This window comes from Nerophis lumbriciformis, linkage group LG18 (assembly GCF_033978685.3).
Source record: "Nerophis lumbriciformis linkage group LG18, RoL_Nlum_v2.1, whole genome shotgun sequence".
NCBI classification, from domain to species: Eukaryota; Metazoa; Chordata; class Actinopteri; order Syngnathiformes; family Syngnathidae; genus Nerophis; species Nerophis lumbriciformis.
This window is the reverse complement of record NC_084565.2, coordinates 27,622,620-27,645,345: the sequence shown is the minus strand read 5'-3', so window position 1 is coordinate 27,645,345 and position 22,726 is coordinate 27,622,620. Positions and strand designations below refer to the sequence as shown.

The 22,726-nt window shown below is 38.3% G+C and overlaps 2 protein-coding genes across 3 annotated transcripts in view; both read left to right on the top strand.

The window, feature by feature from the left end:
- The window catches only part of ssbp4 (single stranded DNA binding protein 4), a 272,956-nt gene extending 265,349 nt beyond the window's left edge, over positions 1–7,607 (top strand). The window contains exons 13-17 of one of the 2 annotated variants that reach the window (XM_061977938.1): positions 1,280–1,350; positions 1,424–1,502; positions 1,764–1,792; positions 1,875–1,976; positions 4,377–7,607. In XM_061977938.1, coding sequence (XP_061833922.1) covers positions 1,280–1,350; positions 1,424–1,502; positions 1,764–1,792; positions 1,875–1,976; positions 4,377–4,457 — 362 coding nt within the window. In that variant the 3' untranslated portion in view covers positions 4,458–7,607. Of the gene's footprint in view, positions 1–1,279; positions 1,351–1,423; positions 1,503–1,763; positions 1,793–1,874; positions 1,977–4,195 lie in introns of both variants that reach the window. The other variant, XM_061977939.1, reaches the window with a different exon arrangement.
- A 1,440-nt stretch (positions 7,608–9,047) lies between these two features.
- fkbp8 (FKBP prolyl isomerase 8) lies at positions 9,048–21,429 on the top strand. The gene is made up of 9 exons (XM_061977937.1): positions 9,048–9,181; positions 9,542–9,784; positions 14,708–14,877; positions 17,568–17,656; positions 17,742–17,962; positions 18,038–18,210; positions 18,279–18,356; positions 19,145–19,279; positions 20,191–21,429. Exons 2-9 carry the CDS (start codon positions 9,550–9,552, stop codon positions 20,275–20,277), a joined length of 1,188 nt encoding a protein of 395 aa, XP_061833921.1. The 5' UTR covers positions 9,048–9,181; positions 9,542–9,549; the 3' UTR covers positions 20,278–21,429.
- The last annotated feature ends 1,297 nt before the right edge of the window (positions 21,430–22,726 follow it).

Sequence of the window (22,726 nt, the reverse complement as noted above, 5' to 3'; positions counted from 1 at the left end):
AGATCCCAAATACAGATCAGCAGATACCAGAAGGCAAGAAAAGTGGCTTTTGCATAATATTGCGAAACAAAACGCCAGATAATATGTCTTACCTTATACACACACCATAATAATACTCGTATGTTGAAGCACAGTACAATCCATCAAGCGGTGCGGCTTCATAGCTTACCAAAGTCGTACTAAAACATTTCGATAGATTTTTGAACGCCGTGTGTAATGTTTTATATTTTCAATGGAACATATAAAATGTTGGTGTTGTTTACTTGAGTCATATTGCCATAATTTTGCAGTCCACACGTATCTCTTATGTTTGACTGCCATCTACTGGTCACACTTATCATTAGATTGGTCAGATCTAGTCTTTGTCTTAGATTGGTCAGATCTAGTCTAAGAGTTAGATTGGTCAGATCTAGTCTTTGACTTAGATTGGTCAGAAGTAGTATTTGACTTAGATTGGTCAGATCTAATCTTTGACATAGATTGGTCAGATCTAGTACTAGACTTAGATTGGTCAGATCTAGTCCTAGCCTTAGATTGGTCAGATCTAGTCCTAGCCTTAGATTGGTCAGATCTAGTCCTAGCCTTAGATTGGTCAGAACTAGTCCTAGACTTAGATTGGTCCGATCTAGCCTTAGACTTAGATTGGTCAGATCTAGTCTTACACTTAAGATAGGTCAGATCTAGTCTTAGCCTTACATTGGTCAGACCTAGTCCTAGACTTAGATTGGTCAGATCCAGTCTTAGACTTAGATTGGTTAGATCTAGTCTTAGACTTAGATTGGTCAGATCTAGTCTTTGACTTAGATTGGTCAGATCTAGTCCGAGACTTAGATTGGTCAGATCCAGTCTTAGACTTAGATTGGTCAGATCTAGTCTTAGACTTAGATTGGTCAGATCTAGTCTTTGACTTAGATTGGTCAGATCTAGTCTTAGGCTTAGATTGGTCAGATCCAGCCTTAGACTTAGATTGGTCAGATTTAGTCTTAGACTTAGATAGGTCAGATCTAGTTGTAGCCTTAAATTGGTCATATCTAGTCTAAAACTAATAATTTTCTTTACTTTTTCTCCCAAAAAATAATCATATTTAAACTCATAACTTAGTGTAATTATGAATGTTTCAGTGCGGATGTAGTACTCCTTTGTAGTTTATAGGCTGAATATATTATAATATTTATTGTTAAGGGGATTCAATGAAGCTAAGACGACAAAAAATATATATTAATTGTTTGTTGCATTTTTTTTGTTATGTATTTAACATCGTCCTGCTGTTTCCTGCCAGATTCAACAAACTCCAGTGAAAACATCTACACAATGATGAACCCCATCGGCCCTGGTGGAAACAGACCTAATGTGAGTGTCGAAGACAAAATCATTTATTAATAATAATAATCTTAACTCTTTGATTATCTTGTTTTTGCGGCAGTTCCCGATGGGACCAGGTCCTGACGGGCCTATGGGCGGGATGGGTGCGATGGAGCAGCATCATATGAACGGCTCGCTAGGTGAGGAGACCAAATAAGAATGAATAATAATTACATGTAAGAGTGCGCCCTCCAGTGGTGAACTGAGTGTTCAGCGCTGCCCACTTAGCCATGACAAGCAGATTAGCGAGGCAGCGAAGCATCCTATTGATCTTGTCGATAGGTGAGACGCCATTGTTGCTGCCAGAAGTGTTTATGCTCATCTGTGACGAATTAAAGCCCATCAACGCTCAATTAGTAGCTGCGTAATCATTCAATTTTCCTCCATTTCTCTGCAAACAGGCTCTGGTGACATGGATGGGTTGCCAAAGGTAAGATGATCTATTTTTTTATATGCGCATGTCAATCAACCTGACAGCATTATACTGACTATTGTTTGTTTTATTATCTTAGAATTCTCCCAACAACATGGCAGGCATGAACAATCCCCCTGGCACTCCACGGGATGACGGCGAGATGGCAGGCAACTTTTTAAACCCATTCCAAAGTGAAAGTGTGAGTATAATAATAAAAAAATTTAAAAAATAAAAAAATAAACAAAAAAAAATATTAAAAAAAAAAAAAAATATATATATATATATATATATATATATATATATATATATATATATATACACATATATATATATATATATATATATATATATATATATATATATATATATATACATATATATATACATATACATATATATATATATATATATATATATATATATATATATATATATATATATATATACAGTATATATATATACAGTATATATATAAATACATGATCATTTTTAAACAGACGTCAAACTATTTTCTTTTTTTTCTTTATATTGTGTGTTAGAACACAGCATTCAGGCCGCAACACAACATGTGTGCATACAAAGTCATTGAGAGTGACTGACTTGCAGTATATAAAGTGTATTTATTTAATGCATCAATGTTATGTTATGCATCAATATTATGTTATGCATCAATATTATGTTGTTATGCATCAATATTATGTTACATTATGCATCAATATTATGTTGTTATGCATCAATATTATGTTACGAAATGCATCAATATTATTTCATGTTATGCATCAATATTATGTTACGTTATGCATCAATATTATGTTACATTATGCATCAATATTATGCTGTTATGCATCAATATTATGTTACATTATGCATCAATATTATGTCACGTTATGCATCAATATAATGTTACGTTATGCATCAATATAATGTTACGTTGTGCATCAATATTATGTCATGTTATGCATCAATATTATGTTATGTTATGCATCAATATTATGTTACATTATGCACCAATATTATGTTACATTTTGCATCAATATTATGTTACGTTATGCATCAATATTATGTCATGTTATGCATCAATATTATGTCACATTATGCATCAATATTATGTTGTTATGCATCGATATTATGTTGTTATGCATCAATATTATGTTACGTTATACATCAATATTATGTTGTTATGCATCAATATTATGTTGTTGTGCATCAATATTATGTTGTTATGCATCAATATTATGTCATGTTATGCATTCACATTATGTTACGTATGCATCAATATTATGGTATATTATGTATCAATATTATGTTGTTATGCATCAATATTATGTTACGTTATGCATCAATATTATGGGACGTTATGCATCAATATTATGTTTTCATGCATCAATATTATGTTACATTATGCATCATTATGTTACGTTATGCATCAATATTATGTCATGGTTTGCATCAATATTATGTTGTTATGCATCAATATTATGTTGTTATGCATCAATATTATGTTATGTTATGCATCAATATTATGTTGTTATGCATCAATATTATGTTACTTTATGCATCAATATTATGTCACGTTATGCATCAATATTATGTTGTTATGCATCAATATTATGTTACATTATGCATCAATATTATGTTGTTATGCATCAATATTATGTCATGTTATGCATCAATATTATGTCACTTTATGCATCAATATTATGTCATGTTATGCATCAATATTATGTTGTTATGCATCAATATTATGTTGTTATGCATCAATATGTTACGTTATGCATCAATATTATGTTGTTATGCATCAATATTATGTTATGCATCAACATTATGTCATGTTATGCATCAATATTATGTCATGTTATGCATCAATATTATGTCACGTTATGCATCAATATTATGTCATGTTATGCATCAATATGTTACGTTATGCATCAATATTATGTTGTTATGCATCAATATAATGTTGTTATGCATCAACATTATGTCATGTTATGCATCAATATTATGCCACGTTATGCATCAATATTATGTTACGTTATGCATCAATATTATGTTGTTATGCATCAATATTATGTTGTTGTGCATCAATATTATGTTGTTGTGCATCAATATTATGTCATGTTATGCATCAATATCTATCACTGCCACTTCCCTAACATTCCTCTATGGGCTGCATTACTACCACTTCAATGCACTACAGTTATTGCTCTGCTTGCTGCTGCCATACTCACATGTTACGTAAAAACAAAAGGTACTTGAATGCGCCACAGTTATATCTCTGCCTCCTGCCGCTATACTCGCATGTTATGTAAGAAAAAAAGAGGTTAGCTGGCGCAATGCTTTTGTTGCTTGGAATCTTTAAATTAAGTATCTACCTTTTCTTTTCTCCCCTTCCTCTCTCTGTATTCTCTCTCTTTACAGTATTCACCCAACATGACGATGAGTGTGTGATTTTATTTTATTTTATCTTTTATTTTACTTTTTTCCATCTCCCTCTGTCCCACCCTCCCTCTCTCCCTCCCCGGTGTGTCTTGCATTGCCATTACATCCTGTCCTCATCCTCTCTGGACCGATGTGTGTGGGTGTGATGGCGCCCACCCAGCCCCTAGGGATGCCCATGGACAGCAGGACTCCCCTCAAGGGCCCTCACCCCAACATGTGTAAAATGGGTGTAAGAACATGAGACTTTCTCCCCGTCCCCGCCCTCGTCATGAGCCTCAAAGCCCAAATCTCTCTAGGTGAACTCCCCCGGCCCGCCAACCCATGATGCACCTCTCCATGGTCGCTACCTGCTAGCATGGCGGGGGACCTTTATCCACACAGACTTTATCCAAACTTTTTTCTTTCAATGTTTGTATTTTTGTTGTATGGTTTTTTCCTTAAAGGGCATTTTTTTAACAATAGTGCCTGTGAATCATTTTTGATTCTCCCCTAAATCAATAATCTGTCCTGTTTTTGTTGTCTCCTTTGAAGCACACTCACAAGGCCTCATTCAGCATCAAATGCGACGACAATGCGGTCTTTAAAGCATTAGGAACGCCGTCTTTCTTAATAAGGCCATGCTGAAAAGAAACAAGAATAAAGTCATCTTTTGCCCTGACAAAATACATCTTTACTCACTATTATAACTTTTTTCTCTAGATTTCTTGTCATATTATGACTTCATTCTTACAATATTTTTATTGTAATATTATCAATTTATTCTATCAACTTAGACATTTTTTGGGGCCTTTTTTGTGCACTTTCTTTTTGCAAGAATACACATATTTTCCTCATATTATTGCGAGTTTGTTTTCATAAAATTCCGGCTGTTTTCTTGCAGGATTAAGACTTTTGTTTTGTAATCTGACAACTATATTACATTAAAACTTTTTTTTCTAGCACTAAATTTTTGTCGTTATGTTACGACTTTCTTTTTGCAAAATACGACTTTTTCCTCATAATATTGCGATTTTGTTTTTATAACATTTTGGCTGTTTTCTCGCAGGATTAAGACTTTTGTTTCGTAATCTGACAACAAAATTACATCAAAAAAAAATGTATAGCACAACATTTTTCTCGTTATGTCACAACTTTCTTTTTGCAAAATACGACTTTTTCCTCATAATATTGCGATTTTGTTTTCATAAAATGTTGGCTGTTTTCTCGCAGGATTAAGACTTTTGTTTTGTAATCTGACAACTATATTACATTAAAAAAAAAATGTATAGCACAAAATTTTTCTCGTTATGTTACGACTTTCTTTTTGCAAGAATACAACTTTTTCCTCATATTATTGCGCGTTTGATTTAATAAAATTCCGGCTGTTTTCTTTCAAGATTAAGACTTTTGTTTTGTAATCCGACAACTACATTACATTAAAAAAAAAATGTTTGTAGCACTAAATTTTTCTCGTTATGTTACGACATGACTTTTTCCTCATAATATTGCGATTTTGTTTTCATAAACATTTGTTGCAGGATTAGGACTTTTGTTTTGTAACTGTACAACTTTATTTGCAAATTTATTACATTAAAACTTTTTCTTGTAATACTAAATTCTTCTTGCTTTGTCACGACTCTTATTTTGCGAGTTCACAGCCTTTTCCTCTTTATTCTCACAAGATAATGACTATTCCGACCGTACTTGTGCATTTTTTACTCGTAATGTTCCATCTTTTCTGTAATATTTAGACTTAAATTCGAGTATTTTCCCTGTAATATTGCCACTTTCTACTCACAAGTTTACCATTTGTTGCTTGTAATAGTACAACTTTGTTTACGTCACGCTATGATGTCTAACGTTTTTCTTATAATGTTACAATGTCATTCTCTGTAACATTGCTTATTTGTTCCCTGAAAGACGACAACTTTTTTCTTGCAAGTTTACAATTTGTAATACTGTATCACCATTTTTTTTTTCTCTGAAAAAACCCAATAATTTTTCTTGATAATACTTAGCAAAATATTACATCAAAAAGAGACTTTATTCTCATAAACTGACTTTTTTGTAATATTACCACATTTTTTCTTGGAAGAAAATGCACAATAAGACCTATTGTAATTTTATGAGGGAAAAAAATACTTTATTTTCATGACATTGTGACTTTTCCATGGAATATTTGGACTTAAATTTTTCTTGAAAAACATACACTCTTGTCGTAATATGAAGACACAAGACTGCGACTTTATTCTTGCTTTACTTTACAGGGTGGCCCTGATTTTTTTTCCCCGCCCAAGCGTACATAGACTATTAGACCACTGATAGGAACTCAGTTGGGGGCAAAGGTCGCACCATTATGCTAATTATGTATTGTTTGTATCTGTTTTTGTTGTCTTTATGTTCAATATATTCGCCTGTAAGAGGAATAATGAAAGCCCATTGAAACTGCAGACGTTGACAAGCACACTGTCATGTTTTTAATGGATAAATTATATTTTCCATGATATTGCAATAGTTTCATAGCTGCCGGGTTATTAATAATGACGTCAATGTGACTTTTATTACCAGGATTTGGCTCTGAGGGTCAATATGGGGACACCCACACTCCCTTTCTTCCCTCGAGTTCTATCCCTCACCCCCATCAATCCTTTTTTTTTTTTTTTGTGTAAATACTGTACAATGCATTTTGATATCATGGACATGTTTTGATATGTCAGTCACTACCGATGAGTACAGCTGAGAGTAAATTATTAATAATAATAATAAAAACTGTCCATGTTTTCCATAGAGAAATTATGGCTGGCGTGGCTGAATGTCCACTAAAAATGTTGTTATAGGACACAGAGACGACACAATGTTACTTTACTATGAATAATCATTCACCTGACCTCATATTGCAGTTTTTTGATATGAAGGATTTTTCTTGTTTTAGCAATTCAAGATCACTTTTAAAAAGGATGCCTGTTTGAAATTAAGATCTAAAAGTGTAGGGCGTTGGAACTGTCCTTTTGCTATGGAGTCCTGTATAGAATCTCTCTCAGTCCTCTGTGTATATGAATCGTTGGCCATCTCTGTACTTCTATTGTGATGTATTATACTGTACCATTAGGGAGGTTTGCTGGTCATGTTGAGTGTGGGAGGGTAGGGAATTATTATTAAAAAAAAAAAAGAAGATTCTCCTGCAGTATTCAATATGAAGCAGTCTGTCTCTTGGGTTTGCTTTGTATTTCATGCTAGGATAGTTTGGAATCTTGTCTTCTTAGGGACTTAGATGTCTTGTGTAGCTAATAAAGATGTTCTTTGTATGTTTCTTTATATTGTAAAGTTTCTTCAGACTGAAGGGGGGGGAAAAAACTACATTTGCTTATCAGAAAAGAAACAATGCATCAATAATAAATGTCATTTGATTTTTTTTTTCCTCATTGCTTGAATTTCTTCCTCTGAATTCACTCAAAATATGTTAATATTATATAATATATTATAAAATATTGTATACATGTAAAAATGTAATTATATATTCATAACAAAAACATCTAATCTATATAAATACAATTTCATAAAATGATAGCTTAATATTTACAAAATGTTTAAATGTTACAACTGGGCAGGACGTTATACATATGTCTATATATATGTGTGTGTGTGTGTGTATATACATATGTATATGTGTGTATATATACATATATTTATATGTATATATACATATATTTATATGTATATATACCTATATGTATGTGTATATATATATATATATATATTCAAATTTAAAAAGGCAAAGCAATAATCATAATCAAAACCAATCTATGATTAAATATGATAGTAATATTTATAATATATTATACATACAATTTCATCAAATTAGAGATTACGCAATATTTTTTCGTGAAATGTTACAACTGTATTCTCACAATTTTACACCTTCATTCTCTTGAAATTGGGACATTTTCTTGTAATATTACAACGTTCTTCCATATTACAACTGTAAGAAGTCTGGGCTTATCTGCTTAGGCTGCTGCCCCCGTGACCCAATTTAGAGTAAGCGGAAGAAGATGGATTGTATTTCCGTAGCTATTTATTTTAGTAAAAAAGCAATTTTATTTGACTATTACTTTATTCTCATGTATTTATTATTGTCACTATCCATCCATCCATTTTCTACCGCTTATTCCCTTTGGGGTCGCGGGGGGCGCTGGAGCCTATCTCAGCTACAATCGGGCGGAAGGTGGGGTACACCCTGGACAAGTCGCCATCTCATCACAGGGCCAACACAGATAGACAGACAACATTCACACTCACATCCACACACTAGGGCCAATTTAGTAAAAACATTTAAATGAAAAAAAAAAAGTACACATTTAAAGTATTAATACTCATTCATATTGATATCAATATTGGTTTATTACCTCACAATCTAAATGTGTTCCAATTGTATTTGTCTCAGCATAGTATTTACTTTGCATGCCAACTGTTCAGTAAGGCAGATTACATTATATACGTGAATGTGATAACTTTTATTTTTGTGATTATTATTTTAATTTAAAGAAAGGAAACGAACGTTTAAAATAATGCCAAACTAAAGCTAAAATGTAAAAAGTGTAGTATAGTGTTATGGCTAGCGTCAGCCATATTTTTATTGTAAGTATCACGGGAAACTGCTGCTTGAAAGAGCCAACTTCAAAGTAAAATGTACGGTGTGGGGCGGTGACTTTTCGATTTTAAAGGTAAGTTCTTATTAATAGTGTCACCCTTTTATGGAAGGCTTATAAAACCAAAGTCATTTAGGCAGAAATGTAAACGAAGACTCAATGATGTCCAGCAGAATTGGTCGGACTTTATTTTGAAACAAATCAAAGTCGGTTCTTAAGCTTTACCGGAAATGGAGGCGATAGCATAGTTAAGTGTTTGTTTGGGTCCGTATGACGCTGTTAGCCATCTCGACTGGATGGGGAGATTGCTTTGTAGCATAACAAGTCGCCGTTTTCAAAGGTAAAACGTCTAAAAAGTGAATGTTTACTCCAATAAAATACAGAATTTAACAATAAGAGTTGGTTCATTTTAAACCTGGTTAACATTAGCCGCGTTAGCTAGCTGTCAGCATCTTGTCGAAGCCTGAATGGGAAAGCTAAAGGAACTTTCGAGAAACATCTCAAAACGGCAAGCTAGACCGTCAATAATACGTAGTTTTGCATATTCAATTAATTTACATCTTATTAATCTACGAAATAAAAAAAAAACATACCTTTGTAGATGTTTAAAGTCGTCATGAGTGGCGAGACGTTGGACAGTGACGTCATGCTAAACAACTCCGCATAGTTGACAGTTTAAAATGTCTTCCATCGTTATTAGGTCACACTATGGACTCTGCCGACTTGCACGCAGCCAAGCGGAGGAGGAGTGGAGGGACGACGTTGCTGGACAGCGGTGAAGATTTTGAGGTCCTGGATGAAGATGACCTTGACGACGAGCCACCTCCACTGGAAGATGCCAGGGTTGGGAAGGAGAAAGAAAATGATGCACAAAAGTCCGTGAAGGAAGCTGTAGAAGAGGCTGTCCCAGCGGAAGAATCTCAGGAGTGGCTTGATGTGCTTGGTAGGTGCTTTGTTAGAACAGTGTTTTTCAACCTTTTCTGAGCCAAGGCACATTTTTTTCCCGAGGCACACCACCAGCAGAAATCATTAAAAAATGAAACTCAGCAGCCGATATTGACAGTAAAAAGTTGTTGGATATGAATTCAAACCATAACTAACCAAGCATCACTATAGCTCTTGTCTCAAAGTAGGTGTACTGTCACGCCGTGACTTATTTGGAGTTTTTTTGGTGTTTTCCTGTGTGTAGTGTTTTAGTTATTCTCTTTCGCTCCTATTTTGTTGTTGATTGACATGTCATGTACGGATGTACTTTGTGGACGCCGTCTGCTGCTCCACACGCTGTAAGTCTTTGCTGTCGTCCAGCATTCTGTTTTTGTTTACTTTGCAACCATTCCAGTTTTAGCTTCGTTTTGCATAGCCATCCCTAAGCTTCAATGCCTTTTCTTAGCGGCACATGCCTTTTGTTTATTTTTGGTTTAAGCATTAGATACCTTTTTACCTGCACGCTGTCGTCTGCATATTGTGATCACGACAAACCATGTTCCCGACATCTACGAAGCAACCTGCTGGCACATTATAGCGTCTTTGGTGCTATTTGTTGGCACCAGAAAATATCCTTAATAGTATTAATAAACTAGATGAATAAATCTCTCTTAGGCTCAACAGTCCATACAAAATCTTCATATTGCTAGCAAACATCGCTGAACAGCAGTGACATATACAGCTAAATAATGAGACAAAATATGAATTTCACAGCATAAAAACATGACAATGTGTTTATCAATATAACATCAAATGTTATACTAGGTCCCTTTCAGGTCGTTCTTATGTGTAATGTATAGTTGGCACTTAATAGCGCTTATGCTTTAAAAGGGAACTGGAATTTTGCCCATCATTCACGATTCCTATGTAAGACAAGAGAACACTATTTTTTTCCGTCAAATAGTTTTGTTAGTTATGATTGTGCCTGTCAGCCCAGGTACCGTGGTTATCTCTTTTATAATCTTTAACAATATCATATAAAAGATTACATGCCAAACTAAAGAAACGGTACTTAAGAATACAGTATTTATTTTGAAACCGTACAGAAACCTGAACGATGTGCTTGGCATCCTTAAAATGCACAGGACAGCACGGTGGGCCAGAGGTTAGTACGTGTGCCTCACAATACAAAGGTCCTGGGTTCTGTGTGGCGTTTGCATGTTCTTCCCGTGACTGCGTGGGTTCCCTCCGGGTACTCCGGCTTCCTCCCACCCCCAAAGACATTCACCTGGGGATAGGTTGATTGGCAACACTAAATTGGCCCTAATGTGAGTGTGAATGTTGTCTGTCTGTGTTGGCCCTGTGATGAGGTGACGACTTGTCCAGGGTCTACCCTGCCTTCCGTCCGTGTGCAGCTAGGATAGTCTCCAGCACCTCCTGCGACCCCTTAAGGGACAAGCGGTAGAAAACGAATGGATGGGCATTCTAAGTCGTAAAATACGACAAGTATGAGGTGGCTAGCAATGTAGCTAATGGGAGTGCACTATCTTGCCCATAAAGCACTCTTAAAAACATCCCAAAACTGCCAGCAATACTCAATTTACATCTTATGACCTGAATATTAACCAAGTAATAGCGATATTGTTATTATAAGACCTAACACAGACAAACTATTTTAGTGGCGCTGTGGTCACAGAGAGCTTGTGCTGGTATCGGGCTCAAAGTCCATGTGATTTTACAAGGCAATGTGGGGATAAAGGCTTTGTTTACAATGTGAAAGCAAGCAACAAACTGGATTAAAATGGATCGCACAAAATTAAAAAAAAAAACTAGGGACCGTACCGAGACAAACCGTAACCTATTTCAAAGGCTCGCGACCTGTAAAAATTATAAAAAATTGTGGAATTGACTTATATGAGCTAAGAGCACGTCCAATGCATGAGAGATTTGAATCATCAAGTAAAGGATCCGCCAAACGTGTCTATATTACGTCAACAAAGTCAGTTTTAATACTGGTGAAGAATTTCAGAATGCAAAGTTTAAGGCACATTGTCCTCTGTTCAAATTGTGCATAATCTGCGGCATTCATCTCTTATGTGTCCGAGATGCGTGAGGTCCCCCGGCCTCCTTTCCTGAGCAGGTTCCCCCAAAAAACAAGCCCATTGTTACTGTACATTGATTGTCGCCCGCAGCTAGCTTGGCTAATGCTAACATGTGTGAATCTGAATAAAACATGCTTTGATTCAAACTTACCAGCCTGAAAATGCCAACATGTACCAGGTGATGGTGTTAATAGTGAAGTTTGATCATCTCAGTGCTTTCCAGGCTATTCGCTGTCTCTTTAATAGCTTTATAACCCACATCCTTTGGCTTTGCTTTCACGCTGGAAATGAGAAAAATCTCACCAAATCCTTATTTTTCCCTGAAGCGATCATGAACACGGTTGTCGCAGTTTATGATGTTGCAGGTTTGCGCCATCTTTTGAACTTGTTAAAGAAAAAAAAAGAAAACTTAGGCACATAGTCTTGCATTTACCAATATAAATAGCTATTCAGAGTCCAGCAAGACCCCGTTTCCACGTCACACTTTCAAGCCCTATATTGACATATGGGCCAGTGAATGGCTTCATCGCCGCTGATTATAAATCATGCCTGTCCCCTGAAAAGTAGAAGGTTGTGGCCATAAACCGAGAAATTGGTCAACTTTGACATTTACCCTAAAGCCGAAGATGACGAGAAAGACACACAAAAAACGCTCGTTTGTGGCCACCTATTTTTGTTTGTTGTTTTTTTTTGCCTGCGTGTGGATTATGTTTGATCCTTCATCTAAACGGGAAATAAATTAATATGCCATCAGTCGGCATCCCAGTGAAAGCAGACATTGTACAGTAAGTGATTGTTTTATTATGTTTGTAGTTTGTATTTCTTGTTCAGCACTTAGCAATAGTGTTACATGATGCTTACTGTTTAAGTAGAGCTGGCTCTCTTTATCGCACAGCTTCTAAAACTTGTAGCCCATCCTCCTTATAGTTAGGCTCACAAATATAAGGTTGCGTATCATCATTTGTCTCAAAGTAGTCATTGTTGGCTCTTATTAAGTCTGCAAGATTAGTAGTGTTGTTGAAGGGAAAACAAACATTGTGATGCAGGTGTGAAATTAATACGCCACAGTATGCTTAAAAAATTATCAAAATACCTAAATATTACATGTTATCATAAATATGCCCGTTACCACATTGCATATAGTTACAGCATGTACAGGTAAAAGCCAGTAAATTAGAATATTTTGAAAAACTTGATTTATTTCAGTAATTGCATTCAAAAGGTGTAACTTGTACATTATATTTATTCATTGCACACAGACTGATGCATTCAAATGTTTATTTCATTTAATTTTGATGATTTGAAGTGGCAACAAATGAAAATCCAAAATTCCGTGTGTCACAAAATTAGAATATTACTTAAGGCTAATGCAAAAAAGGGATTTTTAGAAATGTTGGCCAACTGAAAAGTATGAAAATGAAAAATATGAGCATGTACAATACTCAATACTTGGTTGGAGCTCCTTTTGCCTCAATTACTGCGTTAATGCGGCGTGGCATGGAGTCGATGAGTTTCTGGCACTGCTCAGGTGTTATGAGAGCCCAGGTTGTTCTGATAGTGGCCTTCAACTCTTCTGCGTTTTTGGGTCTGGCATTCTGCATCTTCCTTTTCACAATACCCCACAGATTTTCTATGGGGCTAAGGTCAGGGGAGTTGGCGGGCCAATTTCCAAACCATCACTGATGGTGGAAACTTTACACTAGACTTCAGGCAACGTGGATCCTGTGCCTCTCCTGTCTTCCTCCAGACTCTGGGACCTCGATTTCCAAAGGAAATGCAAAATTTGCATGGTTGGGTGATGGTTTGGGGTGCCATGTCATCTGCTGGTGTCGGTCCACTCTGTTTCCTGAGATCCAGGGTCAACGCAGCCGTCTACCAGCAAGTTTTAGAGCACTTCATGCTTCCTGCTGCTGACCTGCTCTATGGAGATGGAGATTTCAAGTTCCAACAGGACTTGGCGCCTGCACACAGCGCAAAATCTACCCGTGCCTGGTTTACGGACCATGGTATTTCTGTTCTAAATTGGCCCGCCAACTCCCCTGACCTTAGCCCCATAGAAAATCTGTGGGGTATTGTGAAAAGGAAGATGCAGAATGCCAGACCCAAAAACGCAGAAGAGTTGAAGGCCACTATCAGAGCAACCTGGGCTCTCATAACACCTGAGCAGTGCCAGAAACTCATCGACTCCATGCCACGCCGCATTAACGCAGTAATTGAGGCAAAAGGAGCTCCAACCAAGTATTGAGTATTGTACATGCTCATATTTTTCATTTTCATACTTTTCAGTTGGCCAACATTTCTAAAAATCCCTTTTTTGTATTAGCCTTAAGTAATATTCTAATTTTGTGACACACGGAATTTTTGATTTTCATTTGTTGCCACTTCAAATCATCAAAATTAAATGAAATAAACATTTGAATGCATCAGTCTGTGTGCAATGAATAAATATAATGTACAAGTTACACCTTTTGAATGCAATTACTGAAATAAATCAAGTTTTTCAAAATATTCTAATTTACTGGCCTTTACCTGTATATAAAATGTTGATGGAAGTTTTTAAAGATTTTTTAGAGTGCTGTAAAGGCGGAATAGAACGAATCCGATTACCTCCATTGCTAGCGGACTTTTGCGAAAGTTTGTGTGCGAGTTAAAATGCATTAAAAAAGTATTGTGAATGATAGGCAAGATTTAAAAAAAAGTGTTTGTTTGAGTGTGTCACGGTAATGACGTGGAAACATGACACAGGGGGGAAATTATCTTAAATCACAGTAATATATTGCACATGCTTACCTAATGTAATGTCCTCTATATGTATTTTTTTGTTTATTGTTTGTCTCAAGGTAATGACCAACTGAAGAAAAAGGTCCTGGAGGCTGGCCAGGGCAGAGACAGTCGTCCAGAGAAAGGACAAAATGTGAAGATTTGTCTGAAGACATTCCTGAAGGATGGGACACTGGTGGATGAACAGCAGGTGCTCTCGTTCACGCTGGGAGATGGTGATGTCATCCAGGTATTTTATTTCGAATGTTCTATTTGTGTACTGTACATTCATGCTTTCCTCAAAGGGGCTACTTGCAACCTTTATGCAGATGCCCAGAAGGCGCTAACTTTGGATTTTAAGCATTTTTTTCCCCGCCCTCTTATGACTTTTAGGACATAATGACGTAACTATGCCCGTGCTTAACACGTGCATGGGCATTCGTTTGTGTTGTTAGCTAATGATAGTGATTTGAATATCTAACACTAGCTATCATCATAACATCACTGCAAACTGTTTTGAAATGTTGAAAAATTAATACCTTGTTATGGTAAAATAAGATAGCCAGTGGTGGTGTTATATTCTTTGGTTTAAACAATGTAACTAAGAGCTTGTTGCAAACAGCCCCTTTAACTCTGTGAGACGTTTGTGCATTTATAGCAGTTCTTGACCGCACAACATGGTCCTTCACTTATTGACAAAGCTATAGTATTTGTTTGCTAAGGGTTTGATAATATCTGTAATTAAGTAGTTTCCCCTGTCGGTGGAGAGACTGTGCTTTAAAGGGGAACTGTACTTTTTTGGGGATATTGCCTATTTTCACAGTCATTATGAAGATGAAGATGGATGGTTTTTTTTTTTTAATTCTAAATATTAAATAAATGTGATCAAAAGTTTGCTTACATTGGAGCCTATGGGAGCCATGCAATTCCGCCTATGAAGCCCTTAAATAAAGCATCCAAACTAGAGATGCGCGGTTTGCGGGCACAACCGCGGAGTCCGCGGATTATCCGCGGATCGGGCGGATGAAATTTAAAAAAATTAGATTTTATCCGCGGGTCGGGTCGGGCGGTTGAAATTAAAAAAAAAAAAGATTTTAAATAGATTCAGGCGGGTGGCAGTTAAACCAATTCGGAAATATATATACATAGTTAAATGTTGTTACCCACATACGAAAAACGAGCAGGCACCTGCAGCATATGCCACAACAGAAGAAAAAAAAAAGAAGAGATGGACACTTTTACGGAGCGGAAAAGGGACGCCTCGCCGGGGTCCGGGACCGAGGCCCCTTCCCCCGAGAGGGCCCCACCGGGAGCCGTAGCTGAGGCGATCCGCGAGAAGGGCCCGACGCACGTCCAGGGTCACCACCGCGCCCACCGCACCGACACCCCGCCTCGTCCGCCTTCGCCGCGGCCGGCGTCACGCGCAGCAGGTAAGCAGCTTACCTGCCCGCCACCCCCGTGGCCGGGGGCTCGTAACAGGGGTCACTCCGCGCTCTCCGCCCGCGCAGCTTACCTGCCCGCCACCTCTGTTGCCGGGGGTGCGTAACAGGGGTCACTCCGCGCGCAGTGCGCTCACGAAAGGGGTGGGGCTCACCCTGGTTGATATAGACAGCAGGACGGTGGCCATGGAAGTCGGAACCCGCTAAGGAGTGTGTAACAACCCACCTGCCGAATCAACTAGCCCTGAAAATGGATGGCGCTGGAGCGTCGGGCCCATACCCGGCCGTCGCCGGCAGCGAGACGCGCTTGGAGGTGCGCTCAGCGCGGCTCCCATATGATTGCGCACTGGTGTGCGTCTGGGCCGTGACAGCGTGGCACGCAAATGTCTGTGCTGCATTGGATCAGTCTCCTTTCTTTAACAGGCAAAAGCTTTATAACCTCACTAATGCCTTGCATCGTCTATATTAGATATATAACAACGGGCGGGTGCGGGCGGATGCGGTTCTGATTAAATGTTAGATCGGGTGGATGGCGGATGGTTGACGACTTTCTGATGCGGTTGCGGATGAAATAATTGCCTATCCGCGCATCTCTAATCCAAACACCTCCATTGAGGTCAATGGACCTACATGATGTATGTATATATGTAATGTAGTAACGGGCACATTTTTAATACAATTTAATATTTACGTATTTTGGTCATGTTAAGCATATCAAACATTGGTACTTTAATTTTAACTTTAACTTAACATATGCGGCGCATTCATTTAAAAAACGCATCACGACGTTTACTTTTTTTTTTTTCTTCATTACTGATTATTACTCACTGCAGACTTTATGTGAGCAGACAAACATAATAAAAGGTCTGCTGTCATTAGGATGCCGACAGCTAGGATGTTCATATATTCCCATTTAAAGGAAGAATGACTACAGCGGTGGGGGGACCAAGTGTCTTTTCGTGTCTTTGTCACTATTTCCGGGTCCTAAATGGCTGTCAAAGTGTACCAACTTGTCAGATTACCTCCTCAGATGCATGATTTATGATCTACAATAAACTTCCAAGGAGCAAGGAAGCGAGAAAGCAGCAGATCACTCGATGATGTACACATAGACACACCTGGAAGTGATCACGGCGCCGCTATAAATAGTTTGTCTGCGTTAGCGCTTATAATAACAATGTCACTAATACTTGGTTACTATTCAAGCCACGAAATGTAAATAGAGTATCGTTGGCTGTTTTTCAATGGTAATTTATCAGATTTTTTGGGCGTAATAGTGGAGCTCCCATTGGCTCCGCTGAAAGCTGACTTTATTTAATATTTAGAATGCATAAAAAAATAAAATCCATCCGTCATGTCTTTCATAATGATTGTGAACGATAGGCAAAATCCCCAAAAAGTGCAGTTTCCATTTATTGCATTCTAGTTGGTCACAAGAATGCAGGAGAAAAAACTGCAGATGTCTGGTCAGTGAATTAACCATTTTGTACTATACTTTCAGGCACTGGACCTCACAGTGCAGCTCATGGAAATAGGAGAGAAGGCCCTCATCCTAACTGATGCAAAATATGCGTATGGTACACGAGGAAGGTAGAAATGTTGTTTTTTTTATTAAATTTAATGATGACGTTTATGAATGTTCTAATTGAAACTTTGGAGTATTTTTTTTCTCCAGTTCGGAACCAGAGGTCCCCCCTAATGCTGAGCTGTCCCTTGAGGTAGAACTGATGGAAGCCACTGATGCACCAGACCTAGAGCTGTTGGCTCCGATAGAAAAAATAGCCCTGGCCAGCCGTAAGAGAGAAAGAGGCAACGTGCATTATCAGCGGGGTGACTACGCTTTTGCTGTCAACTCTTACAGCATCGCCCTGCAGATTACGGAGTCCAGCTCTAAAGGTAGGGTAACAAAGCTGTTGGTTGTTTTCTGGACAAAAGCTCTTTTTTCCATCTCTTATATGTTTTCATCCACAGTCGATATAAGCCCAGAGGAGGAAAACGAGCTGGTTGACGTGAAAGTGAAGTGTCTGAACAACATGGCCGCCTCGCAGCTCAAACTGGATCACTATGAGGCGGCTTTCAAATCGTGCGTCTCAGCCCTCGCTCACCAGCCAGATAACATCAAAGCGCTTTTCCGCATGGGCAAGGTACTTTCCCTACTGTGCCTTTGCCCCTGGCATTGTTTTAAGCTTACCATCTTGTGCTTGCACCCAAGGTGCTGGCCTTGCAAGGCGAATACGCAGAAGCCATTCAGACTCTGAGAAAGGCACTGAAGCTGGAACCAAGCAACAAGGTACTTTTCACTTTGCAGCAAAGTGCTATAGAACACAACTCAAAGTTACAGAGTGTTCCCAAACATTGTCAGCCATGTTTTTAATATTTTAGTCAACTAAATTTACTTAAATTTGAGCTGACGAAATAAAATGTTATGTATTTTCGTTGACGAGAACTAAATCAATTTAGATGACTAAAATAATTTTTTGTCAAAAGACTATGACTAAAACTAAATTAAAAACTGCTGTCCAAATTTAACACTGGTGTGGTCTTACTTGTTTTTTTACTATTGGTTGCCACCAGATGGCGCTGTGAGGTAACCTATCATGTCCCGACCTACAGTTAGTGGTACTGAGCTGCTGATTCATCATTTCAGAGGATCTGCTTTCGTGTGGCTTTAAATAGTTCAGTTTCTCTTGCACCACGGTCAGATCTTGTGCCTCCTGTTCAGCTCCAACAGATGGACATACAAGGTTCTTATGTCCTCTGTGTGTGGGATCCATGGCCAGAATCCACTCATTCCTACACCAATCTGTCAAACAGCACTTGGCCTTTTTGAGCTTTCTGTTCAACACATAAAGTGGAAATTACAAAGAACAGCACACTTGAAAAATGAGAGTCATTATTGATGTTGACTAAGTAGTGTCTGAGAATGATTGAGCTTCTGTAATTATTCTGTGCACAAATCATCCCTGAACCTCCTGAGTCTTTATGTAAAGATTTTGTCTTTTTTAAATCTGCTTTCGCGAGGGTGTACCAGTTTCCAGTGTATAACTTAATTATGTCCCTGGTTTCTATCCTGCAAAGACAATCCATGCAGAGCTGTCCAAACTGGTGAAGAAACACTCTGAACAGAGAGGAGCAGAGCAGGCCATGTATAAGAAGATGCTGGGGAACCCCACGAGTAGCATCCCACAGAAATGCTGGGCCAAATCGTCATGGGTGAGTTTTGATGCCCAATCAAGTCAGAGCCAATCATAGCACATTACATTTGGTAAGAATCAGGATCAATGTACAGATCCAGTGTTTATTTTTAAACCTTAAAGTCACTATAGCGCAAATGAAACAGTCTGTCTGATTAGATATCTACCTATTTTGGCTTTGGTTGAGGTTTACACGATGAAGCAAGCATTTACATTTATTTTCTACTGTGAATTTATATTAACACACTTGTTTTAAATATGTATGCTCTCTGCAATCCTCTTACTTGGCTATGGGGATAGTTTATGGATTAATTTTAATTTAGAATATTCTGAGCTACTGTTTTGAGGCCAATATATTTAGCAGAATAATTCAACAGCGCCTTTAGTCTTGAGTTTATTAAGATCCTTTTTAGCAGCTATTCTTCCTGGGGCCCAACAAAATTATACATACAAAAACACCTTAAACAGCAAAAACAATTATAAGACATTCTAAAATAAAACAAAGATCCAATACTTTATATACATATATACGTGTGTGTGTGTGTGTGTGTGTGTGTGTGTGTGTGTGTGTGTGTGTGTGTGTGTGTGTGTGTGTGTGTGTGTGTGTGTGTGTGTACAAACTACAAAATATTTGACATGTTATATCACATACATTTATAATATATCTGCTGGTTGCAGGCCATTAATGCATTCCACTTTGCCTCAACTGCTTAATCAACAATCAGTTTCACACATTTTACAGTATTCTTAACCATCAAGAATTTAACCATCCCTGGTTGTAACCAAGTTGTGCAGTTAAACTCCACATGAAAGCAAGTGTGTGTTTTCACAACTTTTGACAGTGGAAGGAAAGAAGCTGTTACACAAACAATTGACTTGCATTGCATTATTGACACACGCTCTTCTCTTTATGTTCCCCGTTTTCATCAGGGTCTTAGCTGGAAGTGGTTATTTGGCGCCACTGCGGTCGCCATCGGCGGTGTGGCGCTATCAGTGGTCATGGCTGCCAGAAATTGAAGCGATCGAACCAAGATGCACATCTGGCAGCAGTGCCTTCTGACCTTTTTGGGTAAAAGTGGGGGCGGACATGTCATTCCGTTGCCTCTTCACGTTCCTGACTGTTCTGTTCTGCTTACTGGCAGCTTGGTTCATGCATATTGTTCATACACACTTAGACTATTTTTTTGTCTTCACTACTTGAAAGTAGGGCTGCAATATTCTGGGAAAAAATGACAATCCTAATTTGTCTTTTTGACGATTCCAATTCTTTTGGACAATTTCGCACACGTTATCTTAATTATTAGACTCCTTACTGCTTTAAAAAAAAACATGGTCTTTCTTTGGTTTTTTATACAAGGTCCCTGTCCTTCCAAAACCTTTTAATAGAAATGAAAACAATAAGCCAACATAATTATTTCGGGAGCTGATTGATGATAGAACCAGGGCAGCAGAGCCAACCTGCCCTGGCCGGCAGTGCTCGCTGGAGAACATGTGGGCTGACAGGGCTGCGAGTCCTTGAGTAAAATAACTTTTTGTGATACAGATTCAGTTTTTTTTTTGTTTTTTTTTCCGTCAATTAGAAATTAAATATTGTGTTAGTGTGTATCCCTGTCATGATTTGTTTCGCAACAATTGTTTTTTTTTTGTGCAGCGTTGAATGCATCGCTGAAAGCTAGGTGTGGGCTCAATGTTAAAAGACAATTGACTTAGGCTGCAGTGACCCCCCCCCCCCCGTGACCCCGAAAGGGATAAGCGGTAGAAAATGAATGGATGGATGGACTTTGTAGTGGTTGTTCCACATTTGATCATTCCAAGTACATGTAGTGATAGTAGTAGTAATCACCATGACGACAAGGGTGGAGTACGGCTACATTGAGGTTTGACACTGCAGAAAGAAATAATTATTTTTTTACATTCCCGTCACTTATTACCTCAGGTTTATGTCGATTGTGACCAAATGTTGAAAAAGTCTAGTATGGATGGTGTTTTTTTTTTCTTCTTTTAAACTATTACTTTGGTTGTTAATTTAATTCCAGCTACATAGCTTGTTGTGTTGCAGTTATGCACCCCTGCTTGAATGAGAGTCCTAATAGATCTAGTGGTCATTGCAACTAAGATTCGCTGTGTATTTATTTGATTTTCACCTGAATAAAAGTTTATCTGTCATCACAGCAGTGTAAATGTTTATTTTGGGATTTTGATTCTTAACACTTTTAATCATATCAGTGGCCTTGTGGTTAGAGTGTCCGCCCTGAGATCGGTAGGTTGTGAGTTCAAACCCCGGCCGAATAATAGCAAAGGCTATAAAAATGGGACCCATTACCTCCCTGCATCAAGGGTTGGAATTAGGGGTTAAATCACCACAATTATTCCCGAGCGCGGTCACCACTGCTGTTCACTGCTCGCCTCACCTCCCAGGGATAGGTCAAATGCCGAGGGTAATTAAAACTCATTTGTATACACTAGCCTTTAAATAGACCCCCCCCCCTTTTAGACCAGTTGATCTGCCGTCTCTTGTCTGCTCTGCCCCCCTCTCCTGCGTGGAGAGGTTATTAGGTGACCACAGATGACGCGCCAGCTTTTCAAAGTCGGGACCCGGGGTGGACCACTCATCAGTTGGTGACGTCTCTGCGCAGCTGACTTGTCTCCACTCAAGATGATCTCCTGCTGGCCCCACTATGGACTGGACTCTCACACTATTAACGAGATCCACTCGACGTCCATTGCACCGGTCGCCCACGGGGGAGGTCCCCTCCAAGGTTTCTCATTGTATCCCATTGGGTTGAGTTTTTTTCTTGCCCTGATGTGGGATCTGAGCCGAGAATGTCGTTGTGGCTTGTGCAACCCTTTGAGACACTTGTGATTTAGGCCTATATAAATAAACTTTGATTGATTGAATTTCACCACACCTAGTGTGTGTGTGACCATCAGTGGTACTTTAACTTTATAACATTGTTGTGCAAATACAAACTAAACCATTAAGGTAAAGATAAGTTGCAAAATGGTGGTACAGTACAGTTAAGAGTTCAAACCCCGGCCGAGTCATACCAAAGACTATACAAATGGGACCCATTACCTCCCTGCTTGGCACTCAGCATCAAGGGTTGAAATTGGGAATTAAATGTGAAGTGAAGTGAATTATATTTATATAGCACTTTTTCTCTAGTGACTCAAAGCGCTTTACATAGTGAAACCCAATATCTAAGTTACATTTAAACCAGTGTGGGTGGTACTGGGAGCAGGTGGGTAAAGTGTCTTGCCCAAGGACACAACGGTAGTGACAAGGATGGCGGAAGCGGGAATCGAACCTGCAACCCTCAAGTTGCTGGCACGGCCGCTCTACCAACCGAGCTATGCCGCCCCAAAATCACCAAAATGATTCCCGGGCGTGGCCACTGCTGCTGCTCACTGCTCCCCTCACTTCCCAGGGGGTGGAACAAGGGGATGGGTCAAATGCAGAGGGTAG

Coding starts and splice junctions, on each gene's coding strand:
- fkbp8 (XM_061977937.1), top strand. CDS start 9,550: ATGGACTCTGCCGACTTGCACGCAGCCAAGCGGAGGAGGAGTGGAGGG. Junction 17,657..17,741: donor GCGTATGGTACACGAGGAAG/GTAGAAATGTTG, acceptor TTTTTTCTCCAG/TTCGGAACCAGAGGTCCCCC. Junction 19,280..20,190: donor GCTGGGCCAAATCGTCATGG/GTGAGTTTTGAT, acceptor CGTTTTCATCAG/GGTCTTAGCTGGAAGTGGTT.